The following is a 27,614-nucleotide window of genomic DNA, read 5'->3' as shown; positions in this document are numbered from 1 at the left end:
AAACGCAGACTTACAAAGTTATTGAATTTGTATCGATAGATAATAAATTAAGTAGTCTGTGTTTTATTATAAAGTCAAAATCTTACTTTGGATCATCCTTAACAACGTGAACCCACCCACATGTTTGAAATGCAACCAAAAGTTAGTAATGTACCATTGCCTCGAACGTATAATAAAAGTTATAAACATTCTGTTAACGCAAATAAAAAAAGGAAGGGGTGTTGAATGAACGTTTTATATGTATGATACGAATGTAAGTTTATTGTTATTAATGTTTAGCTTATTATTGTTTAGCCATGCATATTTATTATAATATCTTAAATATAATATTTTAATTAATTTTCAAATAAAAATATTATTTAATATTTTTATTTGAATCGAACAGCTTTAAGTTTATAATAGAATTTTTTTTTTTTTTTTAACCTCTATCCGACCTGATATCTCTCAAATATTTATTCTAAAAATTATAGTAATAGCATTTTATTTTTAAGAGTTGAACTCTATTTATGAATTTTGGTTTTTCTTATTTAATTTTAAGCTAATCAGCTAAATCAGCTAACACATATTTTGGAAACTCTTACTACCTACTTTCTGAAGATAGTCATTTCAGAGGATTTTTTTTTCGTCAATATATTTATATATGGTTAACATGGTTGTAAAGAGCTTAATAAGACTTTTTTTTTTAATAAATCAACTTAAAAGTTTTTAAATGCTGAGTATTTAGAAATTATGTATAAATGTTAAAAAGCTTTCCCCATTCCATTAGATTCCTTATCTCTCTTTTTAATCTATATGTAAATTTTCAAACAAATTTGATGTGTTTTGGTTCTTAGAAAATCTTACCTTCTAAAACTACTCTTGAAAAAACGTGTCCTGTGGCAAGTTTTTTCATTTATAGTGGTCTTAATCCTTTTGCCACTGAGTTAACAGCTATACGACTACACGTAAAATTAGCTATATGACTACACGTAAAATAACGAACTAGGATCATGATGAATTAAAAGAATATAAAATAAAAATTACTTATCAGAATTTTACAAATAAGGCCTTGTTTTTTTTTTTTGTCATAGAATTGGCTTTCAGAATATTAAAAACTTTTAAATAATTTTTATAATTTTTATTAGTAAAATGATCAAAATATATATGTTGTAGTTAACAAAAATATATAGTTTTTTTATGTTTTTAATGTATGTAGTTAACAAAAATATATAGTTTTTTTATTTTATTACCTTAAACAAATAAAGAAGAAATACATAAACATATCATTTTCAAATTTAAATAAATGAATGATAAATAAAAAATAAGAATGTTAGCTTTATTAATTCCAAACTTATCTAAACATTTTTCAATAATCTTTTTAGTGTGGTCTGCAGTTTGTTTTCCTTTTGTATCAATGGTGCTAAGATTGACAACAATAAATTGATTGTCTTTAGAGTATAGGGCATTAATACCAGGGTAGTGACACATATATCTTGTAATTGAATCAACCTTTAAATAGATCCATAGTTTATATATGACATTTTTATTTTCTTTGCGATGCTTTATGGCAAGGTTGCAAACTTGAATTCTCATATTATCTCTGTCAAATGTAAATCCGAACTGTGAAGCCATTTTTACACAAATTTTATGTATGGATTCATGATCAAATGCCTGGAAAAAAACATTTCAGAATAAATTGACGAACAATTTTGATAAAACTGTTCTGTTTTTTTTATTTAATATTAATTATGACAAAGAAATTTTGAATACGTTTTACAAAATTAAACCAAATAGCAAAGTACAAAAAAAAAAGTTAAAAACAAAAAGTCTTAGAAAATGAATAGAATAAATGTAAGTCTTTTAGTAAATCTTAACCTGCATGCTATAGACTGTGTTTGTAATAAACACACTTCAAATTTTGGAATAATTTATATGACGCAGAGCTTGCCATATGCAGCGCAATTTAGTACATTCAAGCTTTCACTGGTTTAAAGTTACGTTGCTGTTGGCTAAACAATTTTAAACTAATAAACTTGTAGAAGCTAATAACGGTTTGTTAGTAAAGGTTTATATGCTGATATAAAATTTAAAATTCCCAAAGTCCGGGATTCCCTAAAATTATAAGGACAGGCAGGACTCTAAATTCCGGATAAAAACAGGAAATCCTGGACTTTGGACTCCCATTTTTCATCCCTGCATATAACTGAATTAAAAAGACCTGGTATCTTCTTTTACCAGCATAGATAGTTCAGTACAATTAACAATATCTTTTTCAAAAAAAATTTTTACTGTTCTTGAGTCGACATTTTATCACGTCATAAAACCTATTCAATTAATGTTTTCTGTTTGTAACTTCAGCATAGCTGTTCTCCTGTAACAGCATAGGTGTTTGGCATAGGTGTTCTTCTTTTAGCATTTTAACTTATCAGCTGTATTTTTCCTATTACTGTACAATTTAAAAGATTATCGTCAACTTTTTGATTGTTTTATTTCTTATATGCTAAGTGACTGGTCTCTGTATACTTTAACAGGAAGAATGTTTCCTCCTGTTGCAAGTTTTATACTTGTGCTATCACCAATAATAGATATATTATATTTAGCTTACAAGAAACAACTCTGTCAGAAGTATTTTGATTTATTGATGTAATTAAGGCATAGGAGTTTTCAGCAGTTGTTTTTTTGTTGCAAGGTTAACAAATACCGTTGCCAACATTTTGACAGCATTCTGAGCAGGATGAATTTCTTTTTTATAATGGAATTATCTCAGATTATCATCTATAATCATCAGATAGATAAATTTAGAAAGATTAAGTGAACAACTGATTTTAGTTGTTCTAGTACTGCTTTTAGTACTTTTTTAGTCTTAGCTCAAACAGCTCAATAGCAATTGTCATCTTTTTTAATTATTTTTAACTTGATGACAGTCATTTATTAAGAAAGTCTCCAAATCTTTACTGACTGCTTTATCTTTCTGTTTTAAAATACAAGTTATGCAGCTTCAGCAAATTCCAGGCAGATGAGATTTTAGACTTGAGGCTCAGACTGAGTTCAGATAGTCTTTGATCAGATAAATCAATAAACTTTTCCTCAAATATAGATATTTTTTTGCCTTAATTAACACAACCAAAACAGATCTGACTCTGAATGAAATCTTGCTTTTTGCTGACTCATTTTGAACCAAAAATGTTTTTGTTTAGTTTTTTCTGTGAAAAAAGTGCCAAGAAAGTGTTTGTGCCACTCTACAAGTACAAAATTTAAAATTTTTCAATACAGAATGCATTATCATTGTAAAACTCTTTGTATAAAGAAGGTTGGAAAGGGGAAGAATCTTTTTCATAAATGGTATTTCCTAAATTAATGCTGAGTACAGCACTGATAGCATTTATATAAATAATTAACACATGCAAGCCTAATACAACTTTTTGTATTTCACTTGTTATGCAAAAGTTTATCACAGAGTTTCTACTAATATAACCAAACGCTTTATACAATCAAACAGAAATAATGTTATCAAATGTGATATTTAGAATGTAATTGTGTAAAATTAGAAAATAATTAGGAAGTATATCTGTTTCTCCAAAAAAATCAAGTTGGCTGCAATGTTTCATGAGGAAAAACAATGTAGTAATTTTTCTTGCAAAATTTTTATCTAAGATGGCGAAACAAAAAACCAAAAAATGTATATAAATGTATACATATTTTCATTCACCTTTACAAAGAAATATAAAGCTTAAAATGAAGAAGCTTGGAAAGGTATAATCACTGTTACTTGATTACATCCAGAAGAATTCTTATCTTGTTTGTATTTCTTTATATTTTCCTAATCGAAAATGTACATATAAATATAGAAAAATGTAAAGTATATTGAAATATACACATTTTAGCTGTCTTGACCCATAAAACACAGGTCTGTATAAGTCAATTCTACCATTTCTATACTTATATCTTACTTTAATATTTTTTAGTAGGCCTTAAAAAAACTATGCATATTGTCTACCTTTTAAAGTTATGAATAAAAAAATAATTTATAATATAGTTAACTTTTAAATATTTTATACTCTTCTGTAGTTGTTTCACAAACCGCTATATATTAGTGGTTCAGATATAAGTATCCGAAGCAGTTATTCTAAATAATATTTAAAATACCCGCTTGATATGTGTTGATTAATTACAATTGGTATAAAAAATTTAAAGAAATTTTAAAATTAGACTTGAACATATGTGAATTTGACATGACCCTTATAATATGGGTCATGGTAAGTCTATTTCACACCTACCATATCTATACTTATTTTTTATATAGTCTTTTTATATAGCCTTTTTATTTCAATAACTTTTAGTAAGTGGTTGAAAATAAAAATCAGTCAAATCTTTGTTTTGAGTAAACAATTCTTGTTCAATACTACAGAACTTCTATTTGTAAAAATGTAGACCCATAAAATAACGGGTATGACCTTAATTTTTTTCTTTATTAAGTTTCTGCTAAGTTTTTATTAAATTTTTTTCCAGACCATTCCGAGCTTAATAGGAGCTTCGCTCCATTATTTATCTTTAGAAGAAAAAAAGTTTGAATGTAAAAACCTTAACCTATAAGAAAAAAAAGTTTTCTCTTTAATGTGTGTTATACACGCAAACTTAGTTACCTAAGCACATTAACAACATAAACATCTCTATTGTGACATATGCACAAAAATTTCTACTGCTCAACATAGTTGCAGCGAATTAATAAAACTTCAACCGAAATCATCTATAAAAATCTTATCTTTGACAATCTTTGACAAACTTAGGTTTTAAATGAAATGAAATAAATGAAAATTTACTTTTGTTTAATACAATTTCTTCTTTTAGTGTTTTAAACTTTTTTTTTTAAGTTTTTTTTCTTGTTTTTTTTAATGCAGAGTTTTAAATTTTAAATTCAATTTTTATTAAATTTTTTGTGTTGAACAATATTGAATTTAATCTAGGTGAAAGTACTTTAGTAGTAAAGTCTAATTTTTAAAACACTAAACACTGTTGTATCCAATATGCTTAAGAAAAGAATTTCATCTCAATTCTGCTGTGTTTGTCTTGCAAATTCTAAGGAGATTAATTTGAAACTATTGGTAAAAAAAATAAAAAAATTTAAGCAAGCAAGTTTTAAAACTTGGAATTTGCAGTCTTTATTTATGGATGCGCTGCATGGAGTGGGTTTTTAATACTGCTTGTAAACTCTTAGCAGTAAAGCAAGGAAAAAATATTCACAAAAGAGTTAAGAATTTATTGAAAGCAAAAAAAAATTCCAGCATTTATTCAAGATACAATTGAAAATATGGGTTTCTTTTGTCAGGAAAGGAAGTGGCACAACCAATACTGAAAATGTTGCTCGCAAATTTTATAATTATCCGATCGTGAAAGGGGGAAATTTAAACTAGGATATCAGAATGATTAAGTTGTTTCGAGATTTACTTATTGATATGAATAGCACATCTTCAAGACCAGATATAAATTAACTATTCTAGGAAGTATAAAAAGAAAAAGAAAGACCATGAACTAAATGAAGAACTGATGAGCTGTTCTGCAATGAGTTAAAAAATGGCTATTTTCATAGCTACAAGTAATTAAAAACATCTATTAGAATAGAACGTTGAGGAACTTTTAAAAAACCAAAAAGCGAAGAATCAGATCATAGCAGATTTTTTTATTATTTTCAATGACATTTTATTATTAAATTGTGTTTCTGATTTAATTCATAAAATTATATAAATATCGGCACTTTCGGTTTAATGAAAAAAATTATCCAGACTAATGTAGTTTTCCGGAATAATCTAAAATTAGTCCAGATGAATTGAAAAAAATACGAAAAACTTTTTTTATATAGAAACCTAATATTTTTCTTTTAAATATAGAAATAGAAACAAAAATTCGACGTCTTGTGAAATAATCAGTTCAATATGTTGAATCCTTTATTTAAAAGCCTATTTCCTCATTTAGTATTTGAGCAACGCATCGTGAGTTTTTTTGCTTCAAATTGTTTTAAATAAAACTAAAAAAGGTCCTTTTTTGTAAATGATTATAAATAAAAAAAAAAGTCTATAAATTTCATAAAAAAGTTTTTTTTACTTAAGAATATTTTAAGAAGTTTTTCCCTTAATAAGTAAAAGTAAAGAAAAAATTTATGTGCTAGTAGTTAGTAAAATGCGGTAGTGGTGTAGTGGTAAAGCGCTCGCTTCATAAGCGAGAGGTTCAGAGTTCGATCCCCACCACGTCCCTGGTAGTACCGCGCTCAACTTGTTTCTCCGCGCAGCGGCCTTGTTCGTCAAGGTTCGTGTTTCGGAGTTATAGAGTTGAGAGAGGGTTATAACCACTATTAAGTAGCCTCCTCATCTGTAGTGGCCTTCTCGGCCTTCTCGGAGGTGAATAAAAAAAAGAAAAGAAAAAAAAAAGTTGTAGCTATTTTTCTTCCATTTCCTTGACGAATATTTTATTGCCTTAATGTCTTTGCAACAGTTAAAATAATTGCAGTACCAAGCAAAGTCCTCACTTAAGTATAGCATTCAAGAATCTGAAATTTCACAAGTTTGCAAATTAAAGCTAAAGTTACGATTCCATAATATACTGCAATTATATTATTTAACATAAATTCTCAATAGGCGTATTACAATGTAAATAAATTTTAAAAGATTGCTTGTAGTCCAAAGTAAGATTTTTGGTATTTTCCATTCATAGAGCTAACCACTTCAGCCACTATAGTGTATTGTTCGATAAAAGTTTTAACACTATTTAATAAATAAAAAATTTTATAAAATGGCAAATAAATGCTATAAATCAAAATAAAGAAGATGTTGCTGCAATGCAATTAATTTATTTATATATATATATATATATATATATATATATATATATATATATATATATATATATATATATATACACATATAAGTATGTATTAATTTTTTTTTTTTAGAAACATCAAAATGGCGCAAAATAATACATATGCAAAGAAGTGTGAAAACATTCTTTATAGCCAAGAGTTCATGTTGAGTTTTAGTGAATGCGTTGGAGTAAGTTGGAAAACTCTTGGACGTAGGTTAAATATTGAAGAACATTATTTAAGTATGATTGATGAAGATAATCCTAAAACTGACGAAAAGGCATATTCAATGTTAACTACATGGATGCAAACGAGTGATAATCCAACATTTGAGGAGTTAAAAACAGCTTTAAGAAACATGAAGAGAATAGATTTATTAAGAAAAATTGACAAATTTACAAGTAATTATTTTTTAACTAAAATTAATAAACTAATTGATAATTTTTTTGTGTGTGCAAAATATTTAGATTTTCTACAGTAAAAACTCTTATTCAATGATAGTGATGCTATAAAAGACTATTTAATTCCATGCTATGTTCATTCTACGACAGTCGAATTGCAAAATCTATTCAAATAAAATTAAACTAAGTTGGTTATAATATTACAGACTTACGAGCATTATCTAAACTTCTTGAAAACTTTTCTAATATCTCAACAGTGTTATACTAGTGTTTTGTAAATTATTAAAATGTGATCATGTGTCCTAAAATATTCTGAAGTATAGTTTTGTTTAAAACCATTGTCATCACCAAGTTCTCTAAACCTTTCTCTGATATTTGTGGTCTATGAAGTAACTTTTCTTTGCTAAGTCTTATCTCTTTCAAAGTTCAGACTAATTTGAATCAGCTATTTTATCTTGTGAACTTATTGTTGATGGTTATTTTCCTTTAATTTGTAAAGACTCAAATAGTCACATGCTTGGTCTGGCCATTTATATTTGCAAGAATTCAACCATTTGTTAGAAAACTAGGTTTGAATTTACAGACTATTCTTTTATGTGTCTTTGTTTAGTACTACTTCACTCTATCACCTTTCTTATTTTCTATACCTCTCTCTTTTATTTTAAGACTGTATTATTTTGGATATTATTTCTGATCAAGTTAATCGAGTCCTTTCTCTTTATTCTTAAGCCAATATCATTGTTTTTTGTAACGTTAATGCTTATCACATTGAATGGTTTTGTTCTAGTGTTAATGACTTTGCAGAATTCCCCTATCATCATATCTCTTACAACTACCCTTAAGCTGACTTGGACTCTTGCCATGATTTTCTTTGTTCCTGCTGATAAATTTGCTTATTATGTAACTTCTTGGATTCAGGCTGGCATGGAATCTTTTATTCCCTCTTGACAATTCCATGTCAATCTTCACTCTTCTCCATGGTTTTCCTCTTATCGCGCTGCTGCAATTTTCAATTGTAACAATTACTTTCATATTTAACGTGAAAACAATTCTTTAGAAACAGACGTCTGTTTACTATTGCTAGAAACCAATGTAAAAAGGATTAGTCTAAGGCTGAAGCCCGCTATTCTCAGGTCACAAAATCTCGTATTTTATTTCAAATGTTATGCTCCTGAGACTTCTGGAAAATCTTTAACAATGTCTTTAATATAGGCAAATCTGTTATTCCACCTCTCTTGCATGCTTTATATTTTGTAATCTTGCCTAAAGACAAAGCTGAATTATTTGCTTAGAACTTTTCATCAATCTCATCTTTTGATTCCACTAATCACATTTCCTAACTGATATAGCCAACAAACAGGTCGATCCATTGCTTGGCATTCGTATCTCTATCCAGCTTCTCTATCTAAAGACTCTTCTACAGCTTGTGGTCAATAAAACGTACTTGCTATAGTCTTGCAGAAGTGTTAATTGGAGCTGTTGTCTATACTTTCAAAACTATTTAACAAGTGCTTATCAGAGTCATATTTTTCAGCCTGTTGGAAAGTGACGTCTGTTTTCCTTATTTTTGAAAATTCTTGAGAGCTAACTCGTCCAACTACCTTCCCATTAGTCTTCTTCCTATCATTAGCAATGTTTTTAAGTTTTTAATTAACAAACATTTAATCCTTCATCTTGAATCTAATAAATAATATCATCAATATGGATTTTGATCTTCTTGTTCTTCTGCTGATTTGTTAATGCTAATAACTTATAGGTTTTATCCTGCATTAGATAGATGTTGTGAGGCTAAGGCAATTGCTCTCGACATTTATAAAGTCTTCGATAAAGTTTGGCATGCTGGTCTTCTCCATAAGCTCTCTTTTTATGGTGTATCAGGTAACATCTTCAAGGCTATTGAAACCTTTCGTACCAATTATAGTATAAAAGTTGTTCTCAATAGACAGCACACTTATTCATTTCCTTTAACTTACCCTTATCCATATCCTTAGCCCTATACTTTTTTTAATTTACATCTAAGGTGGTATTGTATGCTGAACATTTTACCATTTATTCTTGTCTTGATAAGAAGCCAATACTCTCTGATTGCTTTAAGGGAGCATTTGAGCTTGAAAAGGATCTCACTTCTGCTATACCATAGGGCTCTTAGTGGCTGGTGAACTTTAATTCAGATAAAATTTAAACTAAATTTTTTTTGGCTTATCTTTTTCATAACAATCTAGATCATCCTATAATTATGAACGGATGAATGAATAAATATTTATGAATGGATGAATGAATATTTATGAACCATCTGCTAAGGTTGTATCTCTTTATCATGATGGCCGCTTTCTTCCTCTGGTTTCTATTCTTTATTTCTATATATATCCTATCCATCCTTGTATTAAATACTGTTGCCATATCTGGAGCAGATCTTCAAATGATCTGTATGTTAGTCTTATTTTTTATTCTTCCTGATTTAATTGATAATTTTTATATTGATAAAAAGTAAGTTTTCATTCATTCTGGATCGAATTTTTACCACGAATAATTCAGCAACAGAAAGTTTTTTCTCAGACTCAATACGTATTAGAGAGATAATCTCCAGTGCCTTGAACAAAGTTTCATGATTGGCCATTCTCTTTTTAGTTACTTCATAGAACAATGCTTTGAATTTATGGTTTGAAATGTGACACTGTTTTTTTCCCCGATGCTGATTTGCATCCTTGAGTCAGAGTTGTTAACAAGGCCAAAAGTAGCACGACCAAGGCCACATGTTGCAAGGCTAATACCAAAGCCAAGATTTTAGGTCAAGGCCAAGATTAGGAGTTTCAACGCCAAGGCCTACTCAATCATTTTCAAGACCAAAGACTTTAGTTTTTGCCTAACGTTAAGGCCACTTATTAACAAAACTATAAGTAACGATTACTGTGAAAATAAACCACATAATGTAAAAATAAACCAAGGTTGTGCTCAGAGTCAATAAGAAAACATACTTGTAGATATGTATGAAGCCGAAAACAAAAATACATAAAAATAATGAATAAAAACTTTAAATTCTTTAATTCTATATTTATTTTTTTTGAAGGCCAAGGCCAAAACAAAGCCAACAGTTGCTAGGCCATTTTACTTCTCAAGAAAACAACATACTATGAATTTTTTATTAAAAAAAAACATACTATTCATGTTACTCTGTTTTTTGATGCCTATGCTTTCAGAAATTTTTTGTACTTAATACTTCGTACCCAATTCTTTCTGATATTATTGTTTCTAAAAAAGATACCTAATGTTCATTTGTTAATGGTAGATCAGTTTTACTTTTACTTGGTTGTATTAGGTAAAATTGAAAAATGATTGCAAGGAGGTTTTTGAATTTTTATTTTTAAAAATTTAGATCTGCTACAATCTACTTTTGTACATATTGTGTTGTAGACAATGACATTTAATATTGTGAATATTGTGTTGTAAATATTGTGTTGTAGGCATGTTGTAGGCAATGACATTTAACTCTCAATGTTAGGTTTTATGTCACTAATTTTTATTTTTAAAAATTTAGATCTGCTACAATCTACTTTTGTACATATTGTGTTGTAGACAATGACATTTAATATTGTGAATATTGTGTTGTAAATATTGTGTTGTAGGCATGTTGTAGGCAATGACATTTAACTCTCAATGTCAGGATTTATGTCACTACCAAATGCTGAATATTGGTATTAAATTGATTTTTGTCAGGTTGTTTTGAGACAGTATCTTACGTTTGAAAAAGAGTAGCATTAAATAAAATCAGATTTTATCATTTTTGTCTTTATCAAGAACTTTTAGTTTCCTCCTTTGCATTTAGGTTATGTAGGTTTCAATTTTATTCAAAGCCATCACTTAATTTATTTTTATGTAATATTAGTAAGCATAACCTTAAAAAACCTTATCAAATCTTATAAACATCAAAGTTATAAATGAAATATTTAAGTGTGTAGAGTAAAGTAACATAAATATTATTTACTAATAAATAAATAAGAAATTTTGATTTGTTGAAAAAGTTTCGCTACGTCATTAGCATTGTGCTACAAAATATTGTTACAAAAATAGCGTTGCTTTTTTGAAGTCAGTTTGTTAATAAAGTTTAATTGTTCTTTAAATGAAGATGTTATTGCTTGTAATATGTAATACTTGTAATAGAAGATTGTTATTGCTTGTAAAAGAAGATTGTTATTGCTTGTAGTAGGAGATTGTTATTGCTTGTAATAGAAGATTGTTATTGCTTGTAATAAGAGATTGTTATTGCTTGTAATAGAAGATTGTTATTTCTTGTATTAGAAGGTTGTTATTGCTTTTAATAGAATGTTGTTATTGCTTTTAATAGAAGATTGTAATTGCTTGTAATAGAAGATTGTTTTGAACTTAAATTGTTTTTTACTTTTATTCTTTTGTAAGTTTTGTGTTCTTTCGTGCTCACAAAATATTTTTTTTTTGAAACTTTTAAATTAAATCATTTAGAAACTCCAGGTTCACCAGAAATAACTTCAAGATTTTCTGCCAACAAAGGTAATTATGTTTTTTTCAGTTACTTTGCATTTAGTTTATTCCAAAGTTTGTATGATTTTAATATATTTAACATATGCCATAAGATTTTAATATTCTCTTGCTTGCTTAAAAAGTAAAGGTAAAGCTTAAAATGTAAAAAGGTAAAAAAAGTGACTGATTTTAGTTATTTTGGTGGTTTTTTGTTGTAAGTATAAATTGTATTACAGTTTTGTAATATCAGAAGTTATCCTGATTTTTTTGAAACTGAAAATTTGGACCAAGACCCAGCCATATCACTAGTAATACTTTGCTTAATATGTTTATTTGTGCAGTGGTCTTGTTTGAGTTACTTGAGTTTGTGTTTTGGAGCTATAGTTTTAAGAGAGGGGGTTGCATCAACAAAAAAATAAATATATATATAAAAAATTATATAGAGAAAATTTGATTTAAAAATACATATCTATATAAAAAAAAAACTTGTTAAAAATTCATAATAAAAAAAGGAAATACATGATAAGTATAACTGAAGTTATCCTTGGTTTTCAAAGTACTAAGAAAGATTTCAGATTTTTTGAGTGCGAAAAAATCTGCAATCAGATGAAATTTTTCAATCAAGACATTAGACCAGATCTCAGCCATAGTTTTGTCAACTAACTAAAAATTATAACATACCTGCATTGTATTTTGTGTTAAAAAGTACTTTTTTGGTCTTCGAGATACAAGTTGATGAAATATTTTTTTTATTATTTAAACTAAACTTATATTCATCAAGAAATTTTAAGTTTCGTATTACAATTTCTCAGCGTTCAAAAATAAGGACCATATAAAATTTTCAACCTCCTCAAGTTAAGGGGGCATTAAACTTTTTATGGTCATATTTTTTGAACGCTAAAGTATTTTAATATAAAATTTTAAATTTATCGATTAATATAAGTCTAATATAAGAATATCTATTTTTAATAACATGTGTTTGCTCACTCCATTTAGCTTATTTTTTCTCATATATTTTTGAAAAAAAGGTCTCTTTTAACAACAATTTTGCTACCTCGACATTTAAGATACATTTTATTGTCCGCGAAAACTTAAAACAATTAAATTAATGGGGAAGTACATTAAGTTTCATCAATTTTTAAAAAACCACAATAATAATGACTAAAAAGCTTTTTTTAATTAATAGTGTTTTTGTTTTTTAAAAACATTTTTTTTAAACATGCGCTGAGTGTTGCTACATCGACTATCTTATAGCCTGACTCGCAACGCAGTGCTGCTACATTGACTGTCAAATAGCCTGACTCACAACAGAATGCTGGTATATTAACTGAAAAATAGCCTGACTTGCAACGGAATGCTGTGACATGGACTGAGGGTTTGGTTAGGGCAGGCAGTCTATCAAATAACTAAAAAAAAAATTTTTTTCGGTCTTTAAAATAAAAATAAACGCAAAACTGACATTTTATGGTAAAAACTTGAAGATGATAATGCAAGAGTATATATATCAATATATATATATATATATATATATATATATATATATATATATATATATATATATATCAATTTATATATATATATATATCAATTTATTTATATATATCAATATATATATATATATATATATATCAATATATATATATATATATATACATATATATATATATATATATATATATATATATATATATATATATATATATATATATATATATGTATGTATATATATATATGTATATATATATATGTATATATATATATATATATATATATATATATATATATATATATATATATATATATATATGTTTACAAACTTTGCTAAGCAAATAAGCTTTAAAAAATAAAAACTTTTTAATCCAGCAAAAAGAGGGTGATTTTATTACCAAAAAAAAAGTTTTTAGTGGAATTGACCACATAGTATATGTATATATATATATATATATATATATATATATATATATATATATATATATATATATATATATATTATATAGATAGAACATGCATGCATGAGAGTACTGATGCATCAACTGCAGTTTAGGGTTGGGGCAGATATTTTGTTTTAAATTAGTATAAACATATAACAAATACCGCCAAAAATAAAAAAGAATGATTCATTAAATATAATAACAATCAACCAAAGAAATGAAAAATTATATTTTTTAAATATAGAATTTGACTTATGTTATTCTTTTTGAATTCTTATTATTAAGCCATATATATATCTTTTATTGTCTTTGAATATACTATGACAATATTATTGTTTTTTATAACAATAAAAGTTATATAACAATTTTTGTCTTTGTTTATACAATGTATATTGTATACACAAATATCTTCACGTATATAATGTGTAACAATGTATATTGTCATTGTGTATTCAACGACAATATAGATAGTATTCTTAATGTATATTCTACTAAAAAAAAATTCTTATGAAAATAATAAAATGTAAAAAAAATTTATTTTGGTAATAACTGCAGCAATACCAATAAAATTTGTAAAAATTATTGATTACAAATAGTACTTTTATTAAACAATATTGTTTATTTAAGCTTTTTACAAATTTTGGGTAAAAATTTTTTTGTTTTTAGTTTATTTAGGCTGTATTTATAGTTTTATCAAAAACTGTAACTACGGTTTTTGATATAATTATCTATATAAAAAAATAGTCTAAATTTTTTCAAGTTTAAATATTTCATTTATATTAAAACTAAATATAAATTAAATTGTTAAGAAAAATTTAAGAAATAGTCTAATAGTGTCATAATAATTAAATTATTAACATACAATCTAATCTATTTTAAACAACTGTATGAAAATTATTTTAATTTAGATTTCAATGTTATTTTGAGATTAAATATAAAATGGCAAACGCATTTAACCACCATCAAATAAAATACCTATGAAAAGTTACCCATAAAACCAAATGTTCCCAACCGACACAAATAAAACATGATTTTAATTTTAATTTACATATTTGTTTGATCTGTGTTTCTTTATAATAAGGCTCGCTTCTGAATGTAATTCAGACGTCTTATGAATGTTTCACGCTGATCAAAAAAAATATTTTAGTTTCAAGAAGATCTAGGATGTTCAGGGCGTAAACTGAACATACATTATACATACATCCAGTGTTTGCTGGGTATTTGATAATTTAAAAGTATTTTGATTAAAATGCTTTGATAAAAAGAATAATAAAAATGCTAAAGTGGGCAAAACTACAAAAAAAAATGGACCAATAATAATTGTAAAATTGGACCAACGTGTCAAAGTTTTAAATCTTTGGTTTCAATATAAGATTGTTTGTCTAGAGAAAAAATTCATTGAGTGTATGATAAAATAGAGTGAGTTATCAACTGTAAAACATGGTGGATTTAATGTTAATGTGTGAGGCTGTTTTGGTTGGAATGCTACTAGTGACATTGTAAAAAAAGAGGAAGTACTGACAATAGTTTATTTGTACACCTAATAAACCATGCTAAACTGTCAGAAAGATAGGTTAATGGAAAGCCATTTATTTATTCAGAAGAAAATGACTTGAATCTAAAACATATTTTTCGAAAAATTGTATGTGATATTTGACTGAGTCCGAAAACAATCAAATTTTGAATAAAATGATTTAGCCTCCCTAATCACAAAATCTCTCTCCAATTAGATTTTTATGTGAGGAATTAAAAGTAATGTCAAAAACTAACATCTAATGATGCATAAGATTTGGAAAATACTGATTATTTAGTGGCATACAATTGACTTTGACAAATTGGATTAGTTGTTTTTGTTCACGAATATGTATGTTGTTATTGTCGCTAAAGGTGATTAAAAAGCAAGTAAATTATAAACTAATCTAATGGGACCTAATTTTTTTTTTTTGAAAACCTAATAAATAGGAAGATAACATATAATTTTGGTAGACTTTGCTTTAATTTTCTCTCCCAACAATAAGTAAAGCTTTGATATCTTATTTTGAAAAGTACGATCATTCAAATAATTATGGGCGGTAGTGTATATATGTGTGTGTGTGTATATATATGATTCAGCAAGTATATATATATATATTTTTCTCACAATTTAAAAAAAACTTTTTATATTAAAAGCCTTTAAGAAGTTTATTAAAAAGGTTTTTAAAGACACAGCGAATTTAAGAGATGAAGTTGTGAGATACTGCATTGCAATATTGGAGGTTGAATGCAGCCTACTAATTATAAATTATTATAATTAGTATATAAGTTTGGAGAACTATGCGGAATATTTATAGGAGTCAAACAACTCAACCAATGCGGTAGTGGTGTAGTGGTAGAGCGCTCGCTTCATAAGCGAGAGGTTCGGAGTTCGATCCCCACCACGTCCCTGGTAGTACCGCGCTCAACTTGTTTCTCCGCGCAGCGGCCTTGTTCGTCAAGTTTCGTGTTTCGAAGTTATAGAGTTGAGAGTGGGTTATAACCACATTTAAGTAGCCTCCTCGTCTGTAGTGGCCTTCTGGGCCTTGGGGAAGTGAATTAACAAAACAAAAAAACAAAAAAAAATTTACTGAAAACACTACAACTACTAAGTACAAAAAAATAAAATACTGCGAGGCATCAAAGGACCAAACGGGTTTAGTTCGTTTTAACTTTTTTTGCAACGATTATGGTTTTAGGGTAGATCATGCTACAATGCAAGTTAAAAGAATAAATAAATCAAAAATAGTAATTTTGATTACTATTATTTTTAATAATTTATATTTGTTGTTATGAGGAAATAAATTTGGGTTTTAAACTTGGGGTCAGCTAATCTGACCAATATCAGTTTAAATCAAATCAGTACTTGTAGACAGAAAGAAATATGTTTTAAAGACTTATAATGTTAAACTACATATATTTCAAAAATAGAGAACTTAAAGATCTCTTTTCAAAATGATATCAACTATAACATCATATTTAATCTTTTATGTCATCAATATTTTATCTTGTTTCTTTAAATCCAAATCAAATAAAAGTTATTAATTATAATTTATTTCAAAAGTCAAAACCAAGCTTCTGTCAAGCTTCTATGGTAAATTTAACTTAAAACTTAATTAAAAAATATTTTTTTAAGTAATTTCTATAATTAATGCTAGATGTTTTCTACTGAAATACAAGAATTTAAGATGTAAGGTAAAGTGGGGTGACTTTGACACATCTTTATAGTATATTTTTTTTAGCTGTGACAAACTAAATTTGGTATGCAATATTTTTATGTGTTTACCAATGATAATGCTGCTTTTAACTGATGAAGAATTTAATCAGTTATCTAATATTTTTTTATAGATAATTAATTTTGTTTTTGGGGTTCAACTGTTAATGTTACCCCTATATGGGTAAAATTGACATTATTATGTTATATGCTTTAAATGTTAAAGTTTCATCATGAGGGATAACATTATCATTGAAATATTGACAAACAAAATAGAGAAAACATTTTTAATATATAGTAGTAAAATTGCAATGAAAATGTAATGTTATATTATTTTTTGAAAGATATCAATTAGCTTCAGTTCTGATAGTGCCTACTTACTAATATAAAAAAGTGTGTTAATTTATGATTAAAATTTCTTCCTCTGAAAATTGTCAAATTAGATTCTACATCACAATAATGACTCAATAACTTATTATGACGAAATCCTGTATTGCTGTAATTTTTGTTGGATTTCTTCATTACAAATTTTTAAGTGTTTGGTTTAATTTCAGAAACAACTAGGTAATTTTTACATTTACAGGTTTTGATGTTTAGTCCTTACCAACACTAAGCAACATTGTAAAGTGTGGATTTTAACTTTTTACAAGTGTCGGTTTTTAGATCTGTTGACATTTAATGTATTGGTACATTTCTTTTCTTTTTTTTAAGAATTACTCTTTTAATTTAGGGTTTGTTTGATTTCATTTCATGTAACTGTGAAAGATTCATCAGATGTAAGACATTCCGCCAACTATTGCTTGATTCTTGGCCCATGGGATGACTTAAGCATTTTTGTCAATGTTATCTCAAAACTGAAATATAGGTTTAAATATAAAAATGCAACAAAAAAATTAAAAACATCATAAAAAACACATGTATAATAATTATGCCCTCTGTATTGTGTTGTTTACACTTACTATTATGTGGATAAAAATAGTTGTATTTGTTCATTTTACATCTTTTAAATGAACATCTGGCTTCAACATCTGTTAAATTAATTTAAACAATAATTAACGAGTGGCTGGTAAAAATATTTAATCTAGTACATGTCAATTGGTGTTCAGAAAAAAAAATTTTAGAATTTGAAAAACCAAACTGACTAGATTTGAAGCAAATATGTTTAAACTTACTTACAAAAAATTTCAGCGCCATTGAACCACTCTTTCTTTTCCCTCAAAGCACATGTTTGGGAAAAAAAGGGCCTTAAAATGACCAAAAATTACTTTACTTTTGGATTACTTTAAGTGTCTTGAGAACAAGGCGAGCATAAATATTTATAATAATTTTTTTTTTCAGGGTTTAGATATATATCTGTATTTTTGATTAAATAAGTATGATTTTTTTCTTTCTTTTCAAAAAACAATATAATTGACATTTTAAATTGGCTAAAAAACGTTTATTACGTGTGCGGCGTTATTTTTATACCTTTTTCAACAATTAAATTCAAACTTTGTTATTTAGATTTATAATACAGTTTGCAAATGTATATATTCAAAATAAGAATAGAATTACTCATTTTATGTACGTTTAATACCATTACCAAACAAAAGAATATGTTCTTAACTTAAAACTACAATATTTTTAATTTTATAAGTAGCGATATGAAACAAAAATTAAAATTATTAACAAGTGAAATAAAACTATATAAAATATAGCAAATATCTAAATAATATAATAAGTATTTTTATGGCTTTTATAATATTTACAAATATATTCTTGGTTATTTAGATTAATGATAATGATAAATACTAAACTTTGTGATAAATATGTATAAAGTAAACAAAAAGTGCAAGTTTGAAAACAAGTTTAAGTTAAGATCTAATAAAAAAAAGAAATTGTTTATTATTAAAGCAGGTAAATCTAAAGTTACTAGTACTAGTTTGTAAGAAACTCGAACAATTTAATGTATATTATATATTTAAGAGAGAGAGAGAGTGATCTAAATTAACTCAATAAAATATAATGAACAAAAACAAGTATGCATTTAGATATTCAACTTCCAACAGGCATGGATATTCTACAACATCTTGCATACCTGCAATCTATACTGCCTAAAACCACCAAAAAAATCAGTTCGGTTACAGTTTGCTCGCTTCGTAAAAATTTTGAAAGATATGAAAATTTAGATTGTAATTGTGTTTTAGCTTAGGTTAAGAAACCCTGGATAAAAGCTGGGTTTGAATTTGTTAGTGACACTCAACTATTAAAAAATCTTATTAAACTTGACAAGCAGTATTCTAATTAAAAAAAAAAAAAAAACGAAAAAAGAGGCTCTCCTAAAGATTTAACAAATCAGAAAAACTTTGAGAATTACTTAAAAAGGTTTTTTGGGTAGGCATGCCAGATTTGAAGAAAATTATTAGGACCGACAAAAAAGGTCTGACAAGGATAAGGTCGAAGACTTGATGTTTTAGGAAGATCAGGAAGGAGAAAGAAAGTTTATTCTTGACCCAGAGGATAAGAAATTTTGTAGAAAGTTTTAAGTGATGCTTCACCAAATGTTTTGCAAAAAGTATGGCAAGTGTGATTTTAACTAAAGCTGGTGTTGAGGTTACAGATATACATTGCAGTAAATCAACAGCCTTTAGAAAAATAAAATTAGCAAATGAAAATATGTCAACCTTAACAAAAGAGGATGTAAAAATGCATGTGTTATACATTTTCAAGGAAAAACTCTTTATGAAATCAATGGAGGAAAAAAGTTAAAGATTGTTAGGCTGGCAATTATTGTGAACATTGAAGGTGAGACGCACCTACTAGGTGTTCCTTCTTTAACTTCCTCTTCTGGTGAAGATCAATATACAAGTATTATGAACCTATTAAAGGAATATAAACTGCAATCAAAAGTAGGAGGTTTTTGTTTTGATACAACTCCAAGCAATACCGGATCAAAAATGGTTCAATCATAAAGATATCCAACGATTTAAATGCATATCTTTTAAAACTAACAAGCCGGCATCACATAACAGAATTAAGAATGGTGCATTTTTAAAAACATACAACAAATGAGTTGACTACAGGACCAGAAAACTTATTGTTTCAAAGATTTAAGAGCCTATTTGAACATCCTAATTTTATTGTTACTACAGTTTGCAATTTCAGTTTGGTCTTCATTTAGTATTTACTTAACAGTCATTAGCTGATTAGTCAATACTTTCTGGAAATTGCTGGATTGATGTTCAATTTGTCAAAATATGATCAGATTAAAATTTAATTTTAAAAATTTACCATCAAAGTTATACAAATTTAAAAACATTCTTGTTTAAAGGCCTAAAGGCGTATATGTACTTGTATAAAAGTTGTGCTTTAAAGAAATATTTGGTTTTTAAAGTTAACAAATCTCATATTCAACTTTGAAAATGAGATTCCTTAACCTTTCCTTTAAATAAATTAATTATACCTTTAAATAAATATGTTAGATAAGAAGATAACTACAATAATAAATAAACTTAAATGAGAAGTTTTTCAGAATTAATAATTTTATTAATGTTTAATAAGTTAGTTAGAATTAATAACTTTTTTTTTCTATTAGTTCCTTCGAATCCACCAGATACTGATAGCAAGTTTTGTGTTAAGGAAGATAATTATTTTTTAATAATGATTATGATCAGGGATAACTTTAAAATTCTCTAAAATCACAACATTCAAACAAATGGTTAGTGTAATAATCACATAATAAAATCACAACCATCAAACATATGGTTGGTGTAATAATGAGTCATAAGAGGTATATGGAAAATAAAATTATTTTAACAAGAATCCAAAAAACCACAAGTATTTTTCCCTCAATTATTTTACTAGAATAATTGTCACAAAATGTACTAACTCACTCGGACATAACAATGTAAAATAAAGTGTATTGATTTTTGTTTTGGATTGATTTTTTTATCATGTTGCTTTTTTTGAAGTGTTTTGACATTAAAAGAAATAAAATCATTGGCTATCTAGCCTTTTTATTGCTTCTTGCTTAAACAGAACTCATTGCAAAATGTAATAAGAAGTCTTTACTCAAAATAATAAAATGAAAATCTAAATAAACACTTCATTAAGAATTCAAATTAATTGTAAATTCAAGTTTCAGAATTAAAATGTAAAAATTGTTATGTATTGTTTCTGAATTCAAAACTATGATACCTGTGCATACTAATATATTTGTATATAATATAGATGTATATAATATATAATATAGATGTGATGATGATGATGATGATGATGATGATGATGATGATGATGATGATGATGATGATGATGATGATGATGATGATGATGATGATGATGATGATGATGATGATGATGATGATGATGATCATGATGATGATGATGATGATGATGATGATGATAATGACAATGATGACAATGATGACAATAAAATTACAACTGATGATGATGATGACAATGATGATTATAAAATTACAGCTGACTGCCAACTGTACAGCTGTTGAATTTCTAATTTACTTGGTTTTTTTTGGGAAACTTTTAAAGTTTTATATTATATTGGATTGTTTTTAAATATAAAACCAGGCTTCTACACCAGGTCTAGGCCATTTAGAAAATATTTAAAAAGGTAAATTATTTGAAAACTTCTTTCTGAAGCTGAAGTTGAAAAATGCGTATACTTTATTAACCTAATGAACAATAAATATGGTTGTAGCCCTGATAAAGATATGTAACCCTGATTCAAGTTTGTTAGACTAGAAAACTCAAAGCTGTGTTGATTGTGTTGGGGCATGAACAACAAGTAGAAAATTTCCCTCAGTTTTATGTTCAATGCCAGCTACAGAAAAGAAATGCAATCATTGGCTATCCAGCCTTTTTATTGCCTCTTGCTTAAACAGAACTCATCGCAAAATGTAATAAGAAGTCTTTACTCAAAATAATAAAACGAAAATCTAAATAAATACTTGGTTAAGAATTCAAATTAATTGTAAATTCAAATTTCAGAATTAAAATGTAATATTTGTAATGTATAGTTTCTGAATTCAAAAATGTTATACCTGTGCATACTAAAATATTTAAGATGTGATGATGATGATGACTTTGATCAATTGTTTATATTTAGATACATCAGAGATGTGCACAGCACTGAAAAATTATTATCGTGAAAAATATGGGAAAATAAATGAAGTACAACCACCGTTAAAAGTACCTGCAAATGTCGATCTGATGGATAATTTTGTTGATCTATGTATTGTTGATGCAGTTAATACTCAAATGGATTTTGTTTTTAATTTTGAACGAAAATTTTTTCTTGAAAAGCAAATGAACTATACACCTATTCCATATAATGAAATTTTTATGAAAGAAAAGTCTGTAATATTAATATCTGGAGTAGCTGGTATTGGAAAAACATGGTTGCTTCGAAAATGTTTGCTTGATTGGGCAAATGATTTAATTTGGAAAAATGTTAAACTTGTGTTTTATTTGGAATGCAGAAGGCTTAATCAATATCCAAATATTTCTAATCTTAATGAATTACTAAATGTTTTCTACAAAGATATTATAAATGATTTCAAAATTAGTAATCATCCTGCACTGTTTATAATTGATGGATTAGATGAGTTTAAATTTTTAAATGAGCTAATAAATCCCAGTTCAAGTTGTAAGTATCCAATTGTTAATGCTTTAATAGAAATTCAAAACTACAAATATGTAGTTGCTGGTAGAGTTTATGCAATTGATCAATACCAAAGTATATCTATAGAGCATAGTGATAAGTTAAACATTCAAATAATGGGGTTTAACCAAATAGGAATACACAATTATATAGAAAATAAAGTTAGAGAAGAAAAAAAAGATGTTGTAAAAGAAACTTTAAACAGCTCTCCAATTGCAAAAGCCATGGCATCTGTTCCATTTTATTTATGTTCCATGTGTAAAATTATTAGTAATTCAAAAGAAATAAATAAAAATTCTTTCTTAACAATGACAAATTTATATGCAAGTATTTTTTTATACTTTTTTCAAAATCACATTATAAAAATGAAAAAATTGATGAATAAGATAATTGAAGACGATTCCAATAAGAAATATATTTTAAATATTTGTAAAATTGCATATGAATTGTTTGTTGAAAATAAAGTAGTTTTTTCAGAAGAAGAAATTCAAACTTTTATCATTGATTTTGATAACAATGAAAGTAATCTTTTTGGATTTATAGAAAAGATTGAAACAAATCTGGAATGTTATTATCAATTTGCACACTTAACAATAATGGAGTTTTGTGCATCTGTATATGCATATAATTGTTTAAGTATTGAAGAGATTATAGCCAATCGTAAGCTGGAGAGTTGTTTATCGATGATTTGTGGATTAACTAATAAAAGCCAAAATAGTTTAATAAAGTTTCTTGTTAACTTAAATCCTTCAAAAAGTGGTTCTGAAGAACTTTTGTATTCTATTTTAGGTAAGTTCTATTATGCAATAAGGTATGAAAAATATATAAATTTTTACCTTATTTCTCTAAAAAAAAATATTTTTTGTTAATGCAAATTATTTTGGGGGTAAGTAGAGTAATTCTGTCATTTCTAAATTTTTTCTTGTTTTATAATGTTATCATGTATATAATTTATATTTATTTATTTTTATACTATTACAAAAACTTGATTAAAATCAATTAATTTGTTTTTAAAACAAAAGAAAAACAAAAAATGGATTTAAAATAAATATTGAATTATTTATCAAATTTTTAAGCTTTTTAACTTTATGACAAGTGTTTTTACCTCAACTAAAAATAAGCTAAAATTGTCATCAGTAATTATAGTTAACAATAATCAAAGATTATCAACAAAAAAATATATATCAATCTGATGACAGATTGCATATTAATAATATTAAACCATTTTTAATATTAGCGATTTTAAATTTAAACCAGAGTTAAGGCAGTTCGTAGCAAGCGTTGTTTTTTTTACCTAATTTCTCAAGTCTTCTTTTATAGGTAAGTATATGTTTTTTAATCTGTTATGTGAGTTATTTTTTAATTCATTTTTTTTCTTAATAGGTATTACTTTGGTAAACTAATAATAATATACAAGTTTATTTTTTTTAGTAGTCCACTTAGTAACTCACATATTTCACTTTTCTTCAAGTGACTTTAATATGTTAATGATGTCAAAGAAAGATAATATAAACGAAAACCGCAATTATTTTTTTATTACCATTTTTATTTTATTTTTCTATAATATTTTATACAGAAACTTATTTGTTTAGGTTCTCTAGCACAGTTTAAATTAAAAATCACATTTTCAAGCCTTAAACTTGATTTATAGTCATTTTATGAAATGTGATCAAAAAAATCTCGAAAATTTTCTATTGTTCGCAATTCGCTAGATTCTCATTTTATAAAAATTGTTGCGATAGTTACGATACGTTTAACTATTAGCAAAACGGTTGTTTACAATTTGATATTAATTTTGTTCGAATTTTCTGAAAGATTTTTTGAAGTTCGATGATCGAGTTTTTGATATTTAAAATCTCACAATTTGGTTTTTTTTCTTAAAATGTTTTAAGGAATCATTTTGTCACCATCGTTTATTGAAATTAACACTGATAGCTAAACTTTTTAAATTTAGTAAGTTGTAAGTATACTTCAGTTTTAATTGTCGTAGTTAATTAATAATTTAAAAAATCTTGTTTTGAAACTAAATTCAAATTGTTGCAAGACCATAGCTTGAAACAATTTTTTTTTATAGAGGATTTTTTTTTTTTTGATACATTAAATTATTTCATAAAATTTAAGAATAAACAGATCTTTTGATTTAGTTTAATTAGAGTGAACTGTATAATATCGTCGAGAAAACTAAACGTTTGATATCAATTAAACATTTTTGAAGTAATATTGATTTTAATTTAAAGCTCATTTATTTAAATATAAACATCAAAATCAAGCTTGCCGTATTGATTTTTAAACATTTTGAGATTTTAATCGATTGTAATTTTAATTGATTTTCTTTTCAATCTATTTAGTTACTATATATTTCCACGATTTCGCACTTTTTTTTGTTATTTAACAGTTGGTCCAAATTTTAATCGTCCAATACTACTTACCGGAATAATGATATAATTCCTGTAATTAATTAATTTTTTTTTTTTTCTGCTTACAACGTATGTTTAATTTTCGCCGAGAACGTCTGTAACTTTAGCTTAAAAAGAATACAGAGAAATATCAAATATATAAAGTAAAAAAATATATTTATAAAATGATTGTGTGAAATAAAGATTTTAACGACTTTTAATATTTGTTTTTTAAATATTTCTAAAACAAAAATTTTTTCATTTTATTAGCGAAAAACATTTAGGTAGAAAGTAATAGATTCGTTGTTAGTTTTTATTTTTATTTTTTAACATTAAATTGATTTAAAAATTTGTTTTTAAGTGATATTTTTTCACTTCATTCTTCTATTTACCATATTATCTGGTTTGCCTTGAAAAGTTATTGGTATTTTTTTTTAACCTAAAATATGAATATTTGTGTTCGGTTTGAAAATGCCACTTATATATACTTTTATTTGAATTTTTATTTGGGAATCTAGAATTAACGTATTTAATAAAATGTATTTGATGCAATCCATGGTACCTATGCTTTAACAACCCTGGTATCTATGCTTTAACAACTCTGGTAGCAATGGAATTATTTTTAACTATGATTTTGACTATTATTTTGCAATAAGTTTTAATAATCTTTTGTTTAAAAAATTTTTTAAAAAGTTATAAAAATCTTTTGTTTTTCGTGACCTGTTCTTATTTCTTTTATAAGTATTTCTTATTTCTCTGTGAAATTTTATTGTTTATTCTAATTAAAATTCATCACATAATATATTTCATATTATAAAATATACAAGTTATAAACAGATTATATTTTGTATTATAAAACATAAATTCTCTGTGATTTTTATTTATTTTTTTTTTGAGTTTAAAATCAACGTTGAAATCGAATATTTAAACTCTCACTCTTTGAGTTTTTTATGGTTTTATTCACATATTTCAAAAAAAGATAGTCGAAGGAGATTTTCGATTTTATATTTCTAAATTTAATTTTTTAATACGAATTCGATTTACAAACTTTTATTTAAAATCTGCGTTTGAATGAAGAACGATTTACTTGTGTATTATTAAAACAACTGAACGATGTTATCTTAGTAAATTTAAATTAATTTCTACGTTGGTTTGAAATGAATTACGAAGTACTTTTTTTTTTGTTCATATGAATTAATTTGTTTTATATTTTTTTAAGCATGTTACATTTATAATAAAATAAAGTTATTTTGTATATTTAATAATATTTAACTTTGATTTTAATTTAATTTATTTATGTATTAATATGTAGAATATCATAATTTCGATTATTATTTTAACTTTTTTTTATTTGTTATTTTATTTTTGATTTTTCTTTAGATCGTCTACTTAAATCAAAAACTTATTACGATAATTTATTCATTGAATGTTTTTATGAAAGTCAATCATCATTTAATGATAAAATAAAATTTATCGTCGATGAAGGAAAGCGGTGGTGGAAGATTTCGATTCACGATAGAAAAACTTCTTACGAAACTTCTTGTGAAAATTATTTCGTAAATCATTACATTAATTCTGGAAGAAAGTTATCGTTGTTAAATATTGATAAAAATATTTTAAGTGATGAAGAAAAAAATCTTATAATTCAATGTTCAACAAATGTTCGCGAAGTCAAGTTTCGTTGTCCAATTAAATTCGAAGGATGGAAACCAAAAGATAGGATTAAAATTTTGTCGATAAACGCCTTACGTGATTTAATAACGAAAAAAGATTTTGAAGAAAATTTTCTTCCGTGGATTAATCTTTGTGAAGTATTAGATCTTTGTGAAGGAAACAAATTCACATGTTTATATAAATTTAGTTTATTTGATTTGTCGTCAAAAAAGGCTTTTGACCTTTACGAGGATTACGAATACAACGATTTCATTGAAGAGATTTGTGAATGGATTCGTTGTTCGAATGTCAAGAAGTTGTGGATCAAGTACCGTGGAAAACATTTTTATAACCTCGATGAATTAAAAAACTTTTTAACACAGAAAAATATTTAATATCTTAAATAAAATATAAACAATAATTATAAAGTAATAAATGAAATATTTAATATATTATTTTATAATTAAAATATATGAATTAGTTTTAATAATTTTGTTTTGTTAATGTTTTATATTTTTAATGTTTAAAAGTTTAAATTTATAAAATATAATTAATTTTATTTTTAAATATTAGTAATAGTAAAATAATCAATTATTTTATATATTATTATTGTTATTATTATTATTGTTATTATTATTATTGTTATTATTATTATTATTGTTGTTATTATTATTATTATTATTATTATTATTATTATTATTATTATGCAACATAATTATTTCTTTCAATATATATTTATAGTAATGCAACATACTAAAAAGTTTTTACATTTTTTCAGCAACCTCTTAAATCAATGTTTAAGATTTTAGTTTAATTAACATTAATTATAATATTTATTAAATGAATATAATAAGATATATAGTTATAAATAAATAAATAAAAACTAGAATTATTTTCGTTTTCTTTTTTTATTAATTGAATTTTAAATAACATAGACGTAGAGTAAATTTTTTTGAGGTTTTAAAAAATTTGAAAATATTAATAACGTTATGTGGAAATCTTTTGTTTAATATTTTATATATTTAACA

The 27,614-nt window shown here is 25.8% G+C and overlaps 1 protein-coding gene across 1 annotated transcript; it reads left to right on the top strand.

Annotated features, from left to right (window-relative positions):
- The first annotated feature begins 20 nt into the window (after nt 1-20).
- On the top strand, nt 21-27,052 carry LOC136076727 (NACHT, LRR and PYD domains-containing protein 7-like). The gene is made up of 5 exons (XM_065790129.1): nt 21-253; nt 6,923-7,230; nt 11,707-11,754; nt 21,983-23,326; nt 26,314-27,052. The coding sequence occupies exons 1-5, from the start codon at nt 243-245 to the stop codon at nt 26,979-26,981; spliced, it is 2,379 nt and encodes a 792-aa protein (XP_065646201.1). The 5' UTR covers nt 21-242; the 3' UTR covers nt 26,982-27,052.
- The last annotated feature ends 562 nt before the right edge of the window (nt 27,053-27,614 follow it).

This window comes from Hydra vulgaris, chromosome 02 (genome assembly GCF_038396675.1).
Source record: "Hydra vulgaris chromosome 02, alternate assembly HydraT2T_AEP".
Taxonomy (NCBI): domain Eukaryota; kingdom Metazoa; phylum Cnidaria; class Hydrozoa; order Anthoathecata; family Hydridae; genus Hydra; species Hydra vulgaris.
This window is presented reverse-complemented; position numbering and strand designations above follow the sequence as displayed.

Excerpts from the sequence above, each read along its gene's own strand:
- LOC136076727 (XM_065790129.1), top strand. Across the intron at positions 7,231-11,706 it reads AAAAATTGACAAATTTACAA|AAACTCCAGGTTCACCAGAA; the intron begins GTAATTATTTTT and ends TAAATCATTTAG. Across the intron at positions 11,755-21,982 it reads AAGATTTTCTGCCAACAAAG|ATACATCAGAGATGTGCACA; the intron begins GTAATTATGTTT and ends GTTTATATTTAG.